General features: G+C 38.5%; 2 protein-coding genes across 2 annotated transcripts in view; both read left to right on the top strand.

Moving 5' to 3' along the window:
* gogo (thrombospondin-1 like protein golden goal) overlaps positions 1-17,137 on the top strand; it is a 533,136-nt gene that overhangs the window by 350,948 nt on the left and 165,051 nt on the right. The gene's annotated exons all lie outside the window — the stretch shown is intronic.
* On the top strand, positions 57-4,448 carry LOC141436245 (lipase member H-B-like). The gene is made up of 4 exons (XM_074099144.1): positions 57-176; positions 1,014-1,206; positions 2,307-2,444; positions 4,339-4,448. The coding sequence occupies exons 1-4, from the start codon at positions 125-127 to the stop codon at positions 4,394-4,396; spliced, it is 441 nt and encodes a 146-aa protein (XP_073955245.1). The 5' UTR covers positions 57-124; the 3' UTR covers positions 4,397-4,448.

Raw genomic sequence — 17,137 nt, 5'->3', positions numbered from 1 at the left:
ATTACTAAAGCTAATTGATATTAACAACAGGTGAAGGCATTGCTCGCTTCATCGACTGGCTGAACGGCGTGACCGCGCAGTCGCGACCCACTACCACATCGTGGGACACAGTCTGGGAGCCCATATGGCGGGAATCATCGGCAGAAACGTCAACGGCAACATCGCTTACCTTACCGGTAAGTTAACAGCGCCATCTAGTATCGAGTAGATGAACTACGACGAACAGACAAGCACTTGGTGACGCCACTTCACACAGTAGTTTTAACGATCCAATAACTGCAATAATTTCGTTTGCAAATTCAATTCAATTCAAATAACTCACAGCCCACTGCTGAATAAAGGACTCTTCATTTTCACGCCACTTTGCTCGGTCCTGTGCCAGTCTCATCCACAGCAAACTCGACAACAAAGTTGCATAAAAATTCCATTATTGTAGAGTCTCAATCTCAAACTTAACAAAAAGTTAAAACGGTCATGGTAATAAGTTGGCAACAGTCGTATATACAGCCAACTCAAATGGCCAGGATTAGTTATTTTATTGGAACCCGACTTTTTCTATCGGAACTGAAAAAGCTTGTGGTGTTTTCGGTGGAAAAATAACCCTGCAGTTTCTTTTAATGAAAAAAAAGCGGGATAGCATAAATATATTATTTATATTTTGAGAAAACATTTGTTCTCTTTTTTTTTTTTTTCCTTCAGATAAGAAAGTTTTATTAATCTCGACTGGAATATCAATTGCTAACTTGGTATTCGCAAGCTCGTCGTTAAATACACAAAGCCAGCATTGCCTACTTCCATGCCACGACAATAATCTACTATTTTCAGGATACTAGTCTAGTCTGTCTATACATATCTCATCTTAGGCCTCTAGGTTGGCATCGCATCTGCAATACCCCTGGTGTTGCAGATGTTTATGGGCGGTGGTGATCTCTTACCATCAGGAGACCCACTTGCTCGTTTGCCATCCAGTCGAATAAAAAAAAAAAAAAACTACCAAGCTTTCATATTTTCAGCCCTGGAGCCAGCTCTTCCTGGTTTTATCACCAACGACCACAAGTTTCGCGCCAACGACGGTGCCTACACCGAGGTCATTCACACCAACGCAGGCCTGCTGGGCTACGTCTCAGACCTAGGTCACGTAGACTTCTACCCCAACGGGGGTACAGACATGCCTGGCTGTGATTCCGCCGAATGCGACCACGCTAGGTAAAGCTTAAGAGCGTTTTTTCCTGCTGATCTGGCAACATTGCATTTTTGTTAGTTTTTCTCGATTATTCCATAAAAATTTAATGAAAATTAAAAATTTGGTCCGATAGAACTCTTCTTAATATATAAGTTAATGTGTCTACTCCGATAATTATTCGTTATAGACTTTTATTTTCTTTAAAAACCGTTAATTAATTCGAAGTTTAAAGAATATAAACATATGTCATAATAAACAGGTAAGTACCCTTGGCAAGCAATGCGACGTCCAGAGCCCGGATTTTTCAAGGCATTTTTGATCTGTCATAGTGACTTCTCACATATCGACTTCCGATATTCAATATTAATAAATCGAAATACAACGTGTTAAAATAGATTAAAAGTAGAGGTCAACAATGGACGGTTTTATCGTTAAAAGATCTCTTCCAATTAACTTTTGAGCAATGTGAAATAGACATGCATTATGCAATGAAAACAATGCATAGTTAGCAATTTCTAATAGAGAGAGAGAGAGAGAGAGAGAGAGAAACATTTATTTACACATATTCGATACACATAAAAATACATTAGATGGAGAGAACAAAAAAAAAATAACATCGAATAGTGTAAAGTGGACCCCACTGAGCATACTGTTACGGCAAGCCGCAACGCTGTTTTTCAGTGGGACCCATTTAAAAACTAAAACATATAAAAACATACAACACACTATGACGACACGAACGCCAGCGGAAGGAAGTTCGCAACCGGAAATAATGGCAACACTCGATCAGTTTAACCATCAATTTTATATTCAAAGTCGGCTGTAGTACAAATATGTGTTCCATTAGTGTCTTTATAAAAGATATTATTTTACGATAATATTATTATCGATATCTTTTAGGTAGAGCCGATAAGTGAGAAGTTACTATGTGAGACTAAAAATGCCGCGAAAATTCCGGGCTCTGGCGATGTCACTATGACTTTTTCTACGAAAAGGTTCCTCATTGTGTCACGATTTAGTTGGTTCGAGTACAGGCTGGGGTGATGATATTTGAAATTGAAATTGAAATTGAAATTGAAATGAAATTGTTTATTCAAAATAAAATGATGATGAATGATTTCAGATCCTACTACTACCTCGGTGAGTCCCTCATTTCCGGTGGCTTCACGGGACGCCGCTGCGCCACCTACGTGGGGGCGATGACCGGAAACTGCGTGCTATGGGGCAACCTCAACATGGGCGGACTCGTGCCAAAGACTGGGTGAGTACAAATATAAAAATAAATAAATAAATATCATGGGACACTTGACACCAATTGACCTAGTCCCAAACTAAGCAAAGCTTGTACTATGGATACTAGGCAACGGATAAACATACTTATATAGATAAATAAATACTTAAATACATATTAAACACCCAAGACCCGAGAACAAACATTCGTATTATTCATACAAATCTGCACCGGCCGGGAATAGAACCCGGGACCTCAAGCTTCGTAGTCAGGTTCTCTAACCACTTGGCCATCCGGTCGTCTAAAAATTGTTAAGAATTTCATTTTGAATACAAGCTTTCCAGCTGTTTGCAGTTTTGTGACTGTACTTGCATTAAAAAACCAATCACAATTTGATTGCTTACTAGCGACATCTCTTGTCTGGGTGAGCGGTTAGTTCCGAAAGAGTGTTGATGTCTCTCGACTCGATGAGAGCTAAACTTAGATGTCGCTGTACTGCTGCTTAAGTAGCGTAGTAGGAAAAAGCAACCTGAGATATGTGTGCATAGGAGAAATTTGTGTCTAGGATCCTGTCCAGCGGTGGTGTAGGGGTTATAGCACGCAGCACGGAATGCTGAGGACCTGGGTTCGATTCCCAGCGCTGGTCTCTTTTTCTGGTTTTTCTGTGAATCCAAGTCTCAGTTTGTATTTTCGAAGTATTGCATTGTCTTACTACATTTCCGTACCACAAGTCGATGCCATTTACCGATGAGGAGTTCAGTCCTGTAGAGACGGTCCTGGGAGGCTACAACGAAATTCGAAAATCGAAGTTTTCGTATCTTGCCGTCCTGCTGACGCTTATATTATTTAATGCGAGAGTGAGAGGGACGGTGGGTATGATAACTAAACTTTGATTTTCTTAGTAGCCCCTCTGTAGATTATTGTGTTGTTATCAGATTTACATAAGTATGCCAAATTTCAAGTCAATCCGACCACTGGAATTGGGTCAAATTACACCTTAGATACATATATAGCAAGTTAAATAAAAGCTTGTAATGAATATATAACCTTCCAGTCAGATACTCGTATTAAGGTGCTGATAAACTTGAGCAACTTGTCGCCAGCCGGTGGCCCATGAGGGGCAACTTGATATAGACAATGAGAAAGGTATGAATTATAGGTAAAATACGAGAGCACGTGAAGCTTTTCTCATATAGTACGAGCCTTGGTCGATCAAGCAAGTCAAGTCAAAGACTTAGGAATTTGATTTGGTTGCTTTACATTTGGCAACTTTTTTAGAACCTCAAGTTGTTTGGATATGTGTAAATCCACCATACAAAATATTCTCGACTGTTTTGAATGAAATTCGGTAGACAGACAGTTTATAATCTTTGTTTTAAATGTTACTTATTACTAATCTAAAATTACCGTTCGCGTTCATTCGTTCTAAAATTACAGTTCGTGTTTATTCTGTATCTAGGCGACATAAAATGACTTTTTATGCTCTAGTGCATAAAATAAAATCTTCGTCTAATACCAATTCAAGACAAAGGTAATCAGGTGTCAACAGCCACAAACAAAAAAGTTTCTATATATTTTTTAAATATTTTTAATTTATATAAAACTAAAAATCATCAAATCAATCATAATCAATCAGTAAAATTAAAATAATGGAATTATTATAATAATGCATAAAAAATAAAAGGTACATAAAAGTGAATCATTGTTTCCACTGTTGCTATTTCATTTCCTCGCCATCGAAGTGAAAAGCAGAGTGTAAAACTCGAGCATTAAACCCATTTTCCCCTCGACGTGTCTATCCACGCTCGCCGTACTGGCTCGGGTGGCTGTATGAACGCCTCGGGTAAAATGGCTCGTTTTATGCTCTTATTTTACAATCTACTATTAGTTCATATCATTATTGATTATATTTGTTTGATTTCAGATCTTCGGGAATTTTCTATTTGGAGACCAACGCTGCGCCACCGTTTTCGAGGGGCTGAAAATATATATTTAATTGAAAACAATTTTGATTAAATATAACATTTAATCGAACCAAGCTTTTATTTGATTTCACTTACCATAGCCCAATTGGCAAACTATTCAAACATGTTATAGAAGTAACAATTGAATTGAGATCATAAATTTAAAGAAGAAATTAAATAAATAAATTATTATATCTGCCTTCGCCGTAACTCTCACATTCTCCACCTTCTTTACGGCATTTTCTTTAACCCTGCAACTCGTCGCTACCTCAAAAAGCGATTTAGCTACGTAACTTCTATTCGATGCTCTCAGAACTTTCTCCTTACCGTGCCTGTTTTTAACTCCAAATTCTATGTCTATTCTTATACTGTCCAGGCTATTCGGTAGTGCAATACCTTACCGATTGACTTACAACGCGCAAAATATCTGTCACTCTTAAAATCTATGCTTAAGGAGCACTATCTGTCATCTTGTAATAATTAGCTTTATCATAGTTTACTTATTTATTCATTATTTATTATGTGGCTGTTTATCCCACTGCCTATCTTTATTTTAGACGTAGTAGTACGATGTGTGTGTGTTGCGTTTTAATATTCTGATTCAATGTTGATGCACCACCTGCTGTAAATTAGTCTTTCTTTCTGTTAAAAGGTTACCTGGAAGAGATCGCTCTTCAGCAATAAGGCCGCCTATTGCTTACCTTGTAATTTTCTCTGTGTACCTGTTTTCTGTATCGCTTACTATTTCTGGTGTACAATAAAGAGTCGATTATTGTATTGTATATTAACGGTCGGTTTTACAACCCAATCATTAATTTTATTTGACGGATAAATGTGATGCCTTCTCCATCTATTCGAACAAAACAAACAGAGACGGCATAACATTTATGCGTTAAACAAATTTAATCAATGGATGGTGAAACAGGAGGTAAATCTAAAAGTAAAACTAGTTGCTTAAAGCTAAATTAAATCTAGAAATACCCCGAGCATTGTGCCAAAAGGCTAATACGTGTCTAATATTTTGTAGTTATCTACCTAACTCACGGATAATTAGCCTATCTATAGGATGTTACCTACAAGGTGTTAATTAAATAACTGGAAACCAACTGCAACTGCAGCTTTGCTACTGGGACAGTTTTTCCGAAACGGAACTTAGGGATCCTTAAAAAACGAACCTATAGCCGCGTATCCACTAGAGGCAGCCTCGGGCCGAGCGGCTGCCTCGCTCCGAGGCCGCGCAAGTGGAGACGCTGCCAAAGGCACGGCTCAGACTGAGGCTCCTTTGAGCACGGCCAAAAAACCGACAAAATATGGCTCGGCCTGAGGCTGCTCTAATGGATACGCGGCTTATCAGCCTCTCAAAGGGCCGGCAACGCACCTGTATGTGATACCCCTCGTGTTGACCAGTGTCCATTGGTGGCGTTGGTTTCTTCACATTGGGTGGCCCGCATGCTCGTTTTCCCCCTCTTATTTATATATAAAAAAAACAGAAAGTAGTTGTCGACCCATCAAACAAGCAAAAATCAGACAAATAAAAATGGCCAACTGCGATGTGGGTCAAGATAAGAGTGCCGGTGCATTTGTGCTCAAGTGCGGGTAGTTTGAAGGACTCGCGCTAGGCAGACTTGACACCCTACACTTCAGTCTACCACGGCCACTGTAATGTGGTCGAAACGTCGAAGTAATATTACTCGTTAGTTGTAGCGTGATAAGTCCTTGTGGTATTTACTATGAGTGAAAATCACGAAAGTTTTGAACGTATATTCGCTAGAATGCTTATTACAAATGAAGTTCAAGTTTATCAGCATCTTTATGTACTCATCAGTAGTCTCACCTTCTCACGTCCTCGATCTAACCTTGAAACTGCAATGGTTAAAAACAGGTTTACAGAGCTGCGTTCTCTTGTCTGGTTTTCCGGGATGAATATTCGATCTAGCTTGGTCTCATCACTGGAAAACGCCTGGGCTGGGAGCGGAGCTCGGTCACCCAGAAAATACGAATGTAAGCTTTAGATGGCAAAATAGGTGCAGCGGAGATGTGGAAACAAGAAAACAATAATGTAAAAATACAAGATTCGCGAAAAAACGGTCGCGAGGGTAACACGCCGTCCGTCCGTCCGGCTCGTATATTTGCAACTGCCCTCTGGTGGGGCGCGGATCATGACAGTTTGCGTTGACATAGACAGATATACAATTATACAGTTACAGGTGTCTCTCGCGCTCGCTTTTGTATGCGTGTTTATTATAATAAACTATAAAAACTAATATAAGGTAAGTACGGTTATAATTATATGTATCTATATATTTTTCTCTAGTTTTAACATAGGATTAAGCTCTTTTTCAGGTAAATCACCGAGGGTCACTTCGCTAGCGCCTGTTGTTTACAATCTCCCCCCCAGTGCTGCGTCGGCAGCACTCACACCGGTAAGCGTACAAGGCGGGCTGCGGGCCGCACCAGCACATTCGACTTGGTCTTTATAAGGGCCGTCCTCACGCGCCCGTCCTTGCCGGGGCGCACCTCCTGCACTAGTCCACGCGCCCAATGATTACGAGGAGCGTTTGGATCGGCAACGAGCACTAAGTCTCCGACCTGTAGGTTACGGTGTTCTTCGTGCCATTTTTGGCGCGGCAGCAAGTCAGGTAAGACTTCTCTCACCCATCGACTCCAGTACTGGTCAGCTAATCTTTGTGCTATTCGCCATTGGCGTTTTAAGTAGAAGTCAGAGTCGTCAAATATTCCGATTTGCGGCAGGTTCGACGAAGACCCAAGAAGGAAATGGTTCGGTGTAAGTCCCTCAGGGCATCCAGGCTCCACAGATACGTGGGTCAATGGTCTACTATTTGCCATGTTCTCGCCTCTGCAAGTAGTGTCGTTAACACCTCTTCTCGAGGAGCTCTTTCCTTCAAAGTTGCCTTTAAAGAAGTCTTAATTGACCTAAATAAGGCGCTCCCAGGCCCCCGCCATGTGGGGGCTAGCTGGTGGGATAAATGACCATTTAATACCCCGGTTGGCAGCTTCCGATGTCAGTGTAACTTCGTCCAACTCTTGAATAGCCAGATTGAGCTCGGTATTAGCGCCTCTCAGATTGGTTCCATTATCAGAAAAGAGATTTTGTGGCCAACCACGCCTTGCAGCCATTCTACGCAGGGCCAGGATGAGCGAGTCCGTCGTCAAGGTGTGAACCAATTCGATGTGAACCGCTCTGACCGTCAAGCACGTAAACAACACTCCATATCGCTTCTCCCCGCGGCGACCAATTGTTACCTCCATGGGGCCGAATAAATCCACGCCGCAGTAGCTGAACGGTCTTTGATGGTGAGCTAATCTGGCTTCCGGGAGCTCACCCATTCGAGGTATATGGGGCTTAGCTTTGTTTATCTTGCAGGTTAAGCATTCAGTAGCCACAGCTTTAACTGTGGGCCTCATACGAATTATCCAATATTTTTGCTTCAATTCATTTACCACCATTTCATTGTATCCATGAGCGGCTTTCTCGTGGTAATATTTAACAAGTAGTCTGACTATATAATTTCGTCCTTCTAAAATAATCGGTGTTTTCATTTCAGGACCCACATTGGTTGCAGCATCGATTCGACCTTCAGCTCTCATCAATCCATTTTCATCCAGGTACGGGGATAAAGTTCGTAGTACAGGTAAGTGATCCTTATTTAAATATTTTCTTTCCTTTAGCAGTGTTATTTCTTCCCTGAAAGATTGACTTTGTGAATATTTCAGGATTAGACACTCTGCACGTTCTATGGTTTTAGCTTCCAAATGATCAGATCTATTCTTTTTCAGTTTGTAAATAAACTTTAAAACCGCAGCGGTCGCGCGTAGGAAACGGATCCATGATGAAAACCTACTTGGTTCTGGTATGTTCAAATTCTCAGGCTGCTGATGGACTACCAATACCAGTTCTAAATTTTCTTTCTTAATGAATTCAGTCGATAAGATGTCGGTCGGCCACTCGTCCTCTTTAAAATACAGGAAAGCTGGGCCCTTGAACCAATTGCAGTCGTTGTGTAGCTTATATTGAGTCTTCTTTGTCGCTAAATCAGCGATGTTCATTTGAGAAGGTACATAACGCCAATCAAAACAACTAGTTAATTCATCGATCTCACCCAGTCTATTTGCGATGTACTCTTTGTAATTGCGATTTTCATTCCTCAACCAGTACAATACAGTTGTGGAATCGGTCCAGTAATAAGTTTGTTTTGATTTAAATCTTTGCTCATCTCGTATTGTTTTAGCCAGGCGGGCAGCAAGCAACGCGCCTTGCAGTTCGAGTCGCGGCACCGATACTAGTTTCGTAGGTGCAATTCGATTCTTGCACGCTAATGAAACGCACACATCGCCGCTTGTTGTAGTTAACCGCCAGTATGCAACAGCTGAGTATGACTTAGGCGAAGCGTCGCAAAACACATGCAGTTGTAGCTCGCCTGCTGTCTCTTTCGCACTCACGTTCGCATTCGTATGCGTGAGCGAGAAGAACCATCTGGGCACACGCAAGTCAATAACCTGTTTTAAGCCATTGATCCAGTCTTGGAAATCAATAAACAAGTCTTTTGTTATTTTGCTATCCCATATAAGGTCTGTCTTCCAGATAGATCTTAATAATATTTTTCCTTGAATAGTTACGGGAGATAAAATTCCGTAATATCGTAGATGGACATTGCTATTCTCAAAACTTCCCTCTTTGTAGGTATTCTTCGAAATTCGAGGATATCATCGGGTATGTTCTTCAGTGAGACATCCACAGCCAACGAGTCTTCAGTGGGGTTCCACAACATCCCTAAGGTTCGCTGGGATTTATTTTCCCCGTTAATCACTTGGCTTTCTCCATTGTCACTCAGTTTGTCTTTGGGTAAATGTAATAATACTTTTTGTTGTTAGAAGTCCAGCCGCGCATTTCAAATCCCCCATAACTGTGCACCGTAGAAATGTCATTTATCAGCTTTATCGCTTCGCTCTCAGTGGACATGGAGTCTAAATAATCGTCCATGTAATGACTTCTAACGATGGCTCGCACGGCATCAGGTTTTGCCTTTGAAACAGTAGTGCATTTTGTCTTTAATAAATTGAGCGATAAACGGAGAGCAGTTGGCGCCAAATATAAGTGACGTCATAGCATAATGTTTATATTTTGTGTTTCGCTATCGCGCCATAAAAACCTGAGGGCGTTTTGATCTTCATTTCTTATTTTAATTCTGAGAAACATATCGCGTATATCACCAGTGACCCCAATGCGATTTTCTCTAAATCGTAACATTATACCGTAAAGTGACTGTAATAAATCTGGGCCCTGCAAAAGGTAGTCATTTAGGGATTTTCCATTAGCGGTAGCGGCGGCGTCGAAAACCAGCCTTAATTTCTTTTTTCGAGGGTTGTCTACTCCGAAATGGGGCAGGTACCAGATCCGACTTTCGGTACTTGTAGTTTCTGTCACTTCCCTGGCGTAGTCGTTTTTAAATAAATGCTGAACGCGTTCCCGGTAGCGCTGAGCATACTCCTTATTGCGTCTTAATTTATTTTCAATAGACTTAAGTCGTTTCTCCGCATTTGGAAGGGAATTATTCAACTGTTCTTCACTTCTCCACGGGAGTCCAACCTCCCATCGGCCATTTGTCATTCTTGCGGTGTCATTCAAATAGAAACAATGCGCGTTGTTCTTCTTATTTTCTCTCTTTTTGTGGCAAATGCCTATACTTTCCAACGCGAAGTATTGACGCACCATCTCGTGCAATATTTTTCCTTCATTGTAGGTACTCGCGCATTCACTCGAGTCAATGTATAAAATTGTGTGTGATTGTGAATCATTAATATGAGGCCGCTCGGCCGGCGCCGCGGTAAGTCAGCTGTGCTGGCAGGCGATAGCGGGGTGCGCCCGCGCGGCGGGGCGGGGCGACGCGTGCGGCCCGGCCACCGCTGTTCAGCGCGCTGCTGCTCGCATCGCCCGGTGACGTAACATAACTTGATCGATAGGTTTTGATAACGCCAGGCGCTGGCTTAGCGACCCTTGAATAAGCGGTGACATTATAAGGCCGTGTACACACCATCCTAATGGCGTTAAGGTGGCACAAGGNAAAAGCTTGCATTAAAAATGATAACATAAATAAGCATTTCTATTATTATTACATTTAGGCAGTAGCACTTTAGGTGTGGCACAAAAGACCGGTTATCTAGTATCGGGTTATGTTTTGATCGTTACATCTTCCGCCTCAGTATCAGTTGCATTATATTATCTTTATATACTCATTATTCTGTTCATCAAATATCAATTAATCACTTAATTATTCGGTAGCTTCTTCGGACGCGCAAAAGTATATAAACCTTTCGATTGCTGGAGAAGATATCATTCAGGTGATAGCTTCATTTGAACAAACAACAAGGTAAGTTGACTACTGTATTATAAATGAGTCACCACAAAAGCAGTCTATATATAAGATAGATAGATATTTAGATAAAACGTTTGTTTGTTACTGCAAACAGTCCTAAATTAAAAGTAAACATTTCAAATTTATACTGTTTATGTGTGGTTTGGGGTTTTGGCAAAAAATTGTTCGTTTCCGGGTAGTGTTCTGGCAATCGAAAAGCTTTTTATTTTCATTTAAATAAACACCATGGGCAATTCACGGCAAATGACCTAGTCTCAAAATAAGCAAAGTTCGTTTTATGGGTACCAGGCAAACATAGGTACTTATGTAGCATCTACGTTTTCCAACTCGGACGCATAAATACAAACGTACGCCGCTCTTCCTTCGTACTTCGTCCCCATAAAATTTGCCTGTAGATCTCTATATTTATAATAATATAGTCTCTCCCTTTACTAATGTAGATAAAAACCATACTTAAATACATATAATGTCTCTGACTTTGGTAAAGTTTGTATTCATCAAGCGAGCGCCTAGCTCTACCAGGATGCTCAATTGAGACCTGGCCTTATATAGTAATGATTTATGAACTATTAGGCTATCCAACCGTGACTCTACATGACAGAGAAACAAACAAATAAACTGACACTTTCGGTAAATAATAATAATAATTTATTTATTTATTCAGACAACAAAGATCCATACATTATTAGTAATTTGCTTATAACATGTTAGTATATCACATTGGAGTGATTATGTGGTATTTGATTAAATTTTGCATTATAGAAAATTATTATTGGAAATATCGAATATTTTGATCATATTCGAAAGCTCTCAAATAAGTGCCCTTCCAATACTGATTAAAAAAATAATTGGGCCGAAACTCTTGAGGCGTCTTAAATCCGATGAGTCAACTTAATGAGCAACCTTATTATCCTGCTGATTAAGATATCGATAATTAAAGAGATTTGCTAACAAAGAGAACTACCATTTCAGTTAACACGCCATTCCTCCAATAAAATATTAAACATCTCTTATCCAGACAGAGAGTTTAATAATTAAATTATTTTATATTTAGATACAACTATCATAAACTTATAGTACTTAGGTAGTATGTTTATCGTTACGTAGTATCCAGAATAAAAGTTTTTGCTTACATTTGAACTAGATCCTTTGGTGTCAAGTTTCCCGTGATATTATATTGAGGCGGGTCATCGAATACTTATTACTTATTTATTTATCTTTTAACCCTCAAATTCTTTTGCAGATGAACAAATCTCTTGTACTCGCGTCTCTTCGCCTAGTGGCAGCCTGCTCAGCAGCCCCAACGGAAACACCAGCAATCTTGAGCCAGAAGCAGCAGCAGAAGGAGTAGAGGCCAGCGAGCATGACAAGAGGGCGATCCTCTTCGACACTTCCGCCGGATATCGCTCTCTCCCCGAATACGAGTACAAATACAGACACGGATACCCTTCCTTCTACAGATATGAGTACCACCCCTCAGTCCGGCTCAGGCCTACCCTACTCAAGCTACCCCTACTCTACCTACCCTTACAGGTACCTCCTTTAAATGATCCCTGCTAGCCCACGCCCACAACTATGACAACAATAAATTTTATTAATTGAAAACCACTTTTGTCTTTATCATCGAGAAAAACCTTATTTATTCATAACTCTGTTACTCCATCACGTTCAATGACCACCACGTATGCGAGTAACGATCACAGCCTCTTCATAAAATAAGAGGGTTACGTTTGTAGAGCTAAAACTACGCAGCTACTAATTAATTTTAACAAACCACGTTTGTAAATCGACTGCCCGAAGCATTTTTGGAGCGTTTGTACCTACCCACGAGTAAGTTTTAAATTTATTAAAAGTTCCGTATAGTTATTAACCGACTTCAAAAAAAGGAGGTTATCAATTTGGTTGGTATTTTTTTTATGAATGAGTATCAGTTTCTCTATATTTTCTATTTTCATTGCATTTCTTCTCTCTTTAATATCGAGAAAAGATATGGAACAACTACCATTAAATGAAAGGGTATGTCCATGTTATGCAAACTCTCAAAACAGCTTACCCTTTATAGTAGTAAAAAATGGTAATAATAGCATGGAGTAGAAATAGTTATCGTTTCTATTTCTTCTTCTTTTTTATCTTAAATAGCTGTTGCAGCTTGCAAAGATTTTGTCTCTTGCTATCTTGTAGGAATACCGTCCGTAAAACCATCCCATTTCCTTCTCTGGAACTTAAATATCTCCATATCAAATTTTATTTAAATCAACTCGATTGTACTGCATGATTGAGAGTAATAAACATCTTTACAAACTTTTCTTGTTTAATACAATTATATCCTACCACAATTTCGCGAACCATAGACCAAAATTACATCGAACGGAGCCAATCCTCTAATCAATATCAAGTTTACTAGGTCACCAAAGTTAGGTACTCTAGTCATCTGAAATAGTGGTAGGCACGAGAGGTCTCTTGAGAAAGTATAGAACTGTTGACTGAATTTAATAACATTATTAACTAGTATTATTTCTGCTCTATCTTTTGACATTAAGTATGGAAGCTTCTTCGTCAGTATTTTGATCATGAACTACCGTGAGACTCACTCATATTAAATATATTGACCCGGATAACTCACGTCTTAAATCGAGTTTAGCTCGAAGAAGTTTAAGACGTGAGTTATCCGGGTCAATATATTTTTCTTCGTCAGTAACATGAAACAAAACAATCAAATCATCATTTGACCGGAATGACAAGCGGTTAGAGAACCTGACTACGAAGCTTGAGGTCCCGGGTTGAATCCCAGCTGGGGCAGACATTTGTATGAATAATACGATCAATGTTCGTTCGCGGGTCTTGGATATTTAATATGTATTTAAGTATTGTTTATCCGTTGCCTAGTGTCCATAGTACAACTTTGCTTTAGTTTGGGACTAGGTCAATTGGTGGTCAAGTGTTCCGTGATATTTATTTATTTATTTTCATCACTTAAGCTCTGAAAAGTAAGTTGCATTTAACTTGAAATTCGTGTTGTAATTTCGATTTACATCTTTAGGGATGTAATTAATTTAAAAAATCGAATGGCAATGGGCGGGCCACATCGCTCGAAGAACAGATAACCGTTGGAGGAGAAAGATCTTTGAGTACCTATAGTCCATTCAAGATAAGATTGGACTCTAGAAGGTCACAGAAGAAGGGGTTCTTAACATTTTTTGTGAAGTCGTATAATACTAATGATGATGATGATAAATAAAAGAGTAATAAGATGAGTAGTAATTTGTTTATTTTGTAATAGATAAATCGTCCCTTACAACCAGAATCGCTTATCTGCATGAAATGTAGTTTCGAGAAAAACGCATTTAAAGGTTTGCATGCTCTGAAACCTATAAAACTAGTTATACTAAAAGCATCTCTGTGTTTATATTTTAGATAATTTACCCTTAATAGGATAGCGCTATGTTATTTACTCTATACTCGCGCTGAGTAGCTTAAAATAGGGCTTTTCTTCAAAGGTATGCAGATAAGCGATTTGCTGTAGACACTTTTTTTTTTTATCTTCCAACTAGCAATTTTACGCAGATATATTGGATAAACTATAATTTTAAGTACAAAATTGAAGCATTTTTCGCCCGAATACAGTGTTAAAATGCTTACATGTTTTATACAATTTATTTTTAGTTAAGTCTCAGCGCAAATAAGAGGTATTGGCTGTACACAAATCGGAATTTACCTCTTAAGCGCGCTTAATAGTGCAAAATATTTCTAAGATATTTTGACTCTAGGCTTTTTTTCTGTTTTCTAGCTTATATGCAATGTAGCATTATTCTGTTTTGTTTTTATCATTCAAAGACATATAACTTGTATTTTCGAAAGAGTTCCATCAATCTATTTCAACAAATAGGTACCAAATAGCCCAAAAATATAAATAAATGAAAATAGCGAGCTAGTCTTAAATATAGTATTATATTTCGTATATGTGAGATATATTACGTTATTCCTTTAATGTCATATGTGCTGCTTAATACATTTAATTATAGAACTTTTGATAACATGCATACAAAAAAAACATATTTTATTCAACATTTTAAATAAAGGCACTTAGCGTCTCGAGGCTCAAAGTAACCACTGAAACAGTCATGGAAAAGAACCGTAATGGTAATAACCATCAGCCTTCTTCTTCATCAAAACGATAACGAGCATGGATATTCAGGTTCGATGAACTAAATAGAAAAACATAGGTATAACCTGATCCAGCAGACCGTCGAAATGAACCGCGAGTGTCATTTAGATACCTACTATTTACTACTTCGTATCGTAGGTACGTCGTATCAATGAATAGCTTATCACGGCATAAAACATTTACGTTGTCACACACATTTTCATTGTTCTTGTATAGGTATATTTTTATCAATTACGATATGTCTGACTTTTTGAGTTTTGATACCAGGCCTGTAACTTTGCAAACCAACCGTCGAACAAGACAAGGCAACAGAAAATCGAATCCAAACTCTGTTGAATTTTCATAGAGGAATTTAAACTACCTGCATTAAAAAGCTATCACAATCCACTGCCAATAAGCGCAGGTCCAAAAATAAGATTTAATTACTTTTTAAAAAAAAACGTTGTACCGGAGATTACCATGGCTGGTACACGGACTGTGATGAAGTTCGTTATTGAGCGTGTGCCGGACGTAGTCACAGCTGAGAAAAGGTATAAAAATAACCTTAATGGTAATAATCATCAGTCTTCTTCTTCATCAATGCTTGTCTCAGCTAATGGCTACTCAAACAGCCTGGAAATTAATATTACCTAAGCCAAGAACAATGAAAATGTGTGACTGTCCATGTTATGCACTCTCAAAACAGCTTACCCTTTATAGTAGTAAAAAGGTAATAATAAGCAGTAGAAATAGTTATCGTTTCTATTCCAATCACTGTTCATTCTGACGGTCTGCTGGATCTTGCATAATGTTTTTCTTTCTAGTTCTTCGAAACTGAATATCCATGTCCTTATCGTACGACTTGAAAGAAAAACACTGTTTTACGGAACTCGCTGTTATACATAGATTGTTCCTCACAAACGCGCGCCCCTCCATAGCTAAATTAATGACACGAGTAAACCTCGTAAGTTCTTACACATATCAAGTCTATAGGTGAGTGACTGAGGTACTCTAGTCATCTGAAGTGGTAAGGACAAGTTCTCTAGCAACTATAGAACTTGTCGAACGGATATTTAACTATTATTATTCTTATATCTTTTGACAGGTATGGACTTTCGTCAGTATTTTGATCTATAATTACCGTGAGATCAGTTTTAATAAATATTGACCCGGATAACTCATTAAATCGAGTTTAGCTCGAAGAAGTTTAAGACGTGAGTTATCTAGCTAGTCAAAGTGACACAACTTTACAAATATCAGCCCGGATGACCAAGCGATAGAGAACCTGACTACGAAGCTTGAGCCCTTTTGAATGGTGGGGCAGACATTTGTTGAATAAGATCAATGTCGCTCATATTTAATATGTTAGTTTGTTTTCGCTGTTGCCTAGTGTCCATATACAAGTTTGCTTAGTTTGGACTAGGTCAAAAACCTAATGTTCGTGATTTTATTTATTTTTTTCATCACTTAACGCATTTTGATTGAATCTTAACTTGAAATCGCTTGTTTAACGATTTACATCTTTTTTGATGTAATTAAATTTAAAAAAAAATGCTGCAATGGGCGGGCCACATCGCTCGAAGAACTGATAACCTTGGAGGAAAAGGCTTTGAGTAGCTATAGTCCATTCAAGTAAGTTGGATTCTAGAAGGTCACAGAAGAAGGGGTTCTAAACATTTTTTGTGAAGTCGTAAAGTAATTCTAACGATATGATTTAACTAAAAAAGTAATAAGTGAAGTCATAATTTTGTTTATTTTGTAAATAGATAAATACGTAATTTACTTACAAAATAATACAATATTAATAAGTACCTGCTACATTTATACATTTAATAACTGTGTTTTGGGAAGTCATCCACTCCACTCTCATTCCCTGTTTAAAAATATTCTACTCATAGTTCCTGCTATGAAGTTCAAGCTTTTTTTCATTCCAAATTTCATCTGATGCAGTGCTTTAGTTGTAAAAAGTTAACTTTTTGTATATGCTTAAGGTCACATTTAGATTTAAACTGGCGGTTAAAATCTATAAATAATGTAGAGAATATTTCTTGACTTAATAATATTATAAACGTTTCGTTTCTTACAGAATGTTGTTTACCTCTGCCTCTTTAGGTATTTTATAGGAAGACATTTAACAAAAAAGAATAAGTTTTTATTATTGTTTTAAATTATGATATTAAAAATTGAAAAGTTAATCTCACTAATATAATATGTATTTAT

Source organism: Choristoneura fumiferana, chromosome 16, assembly GCF_025370935.1.
Source record: "Choristoneura fumiferana chromosome 16, NRCan_CFum_1, whole genome shotgun sequence".
Lineage (NCBI taxonomy): Eukaryota > Metazoa > Arthropoda > Insecta > Lepidoptera > Tortricidae > Choristoneura > Choristoneura fumiferana.
The sequence above is the reverse complement of the archived record's forward strand: the minus strand, read 5'-3'. Positions and strand labels throughout refer to the sequence as shown.

Bases quoted from the DNA above. Each gene is read 5' to 3' on its own strand.
- LOC141436245 (XM_074099144.1), top strand. From the start codon at position 125: ATGGCGGGAATCATCGGCAGAAACGTCAACGGCAACATCGCTTACCTT. The intron at 177-1,013 runs GTAAGTTAACAG...TCATATTTTCAG, and splicing joins CAACATCGCTTACCTTACCG to CCCTGGAGCCAGCTCTTCCT. The intron at 2,445-4,338 runs GTGAGTACAAAT...GTTTGATTTCAG, and splicing joins GGACTCGTGCCAAAGACTGG to ATCTTCGGGAATTTTCTATT.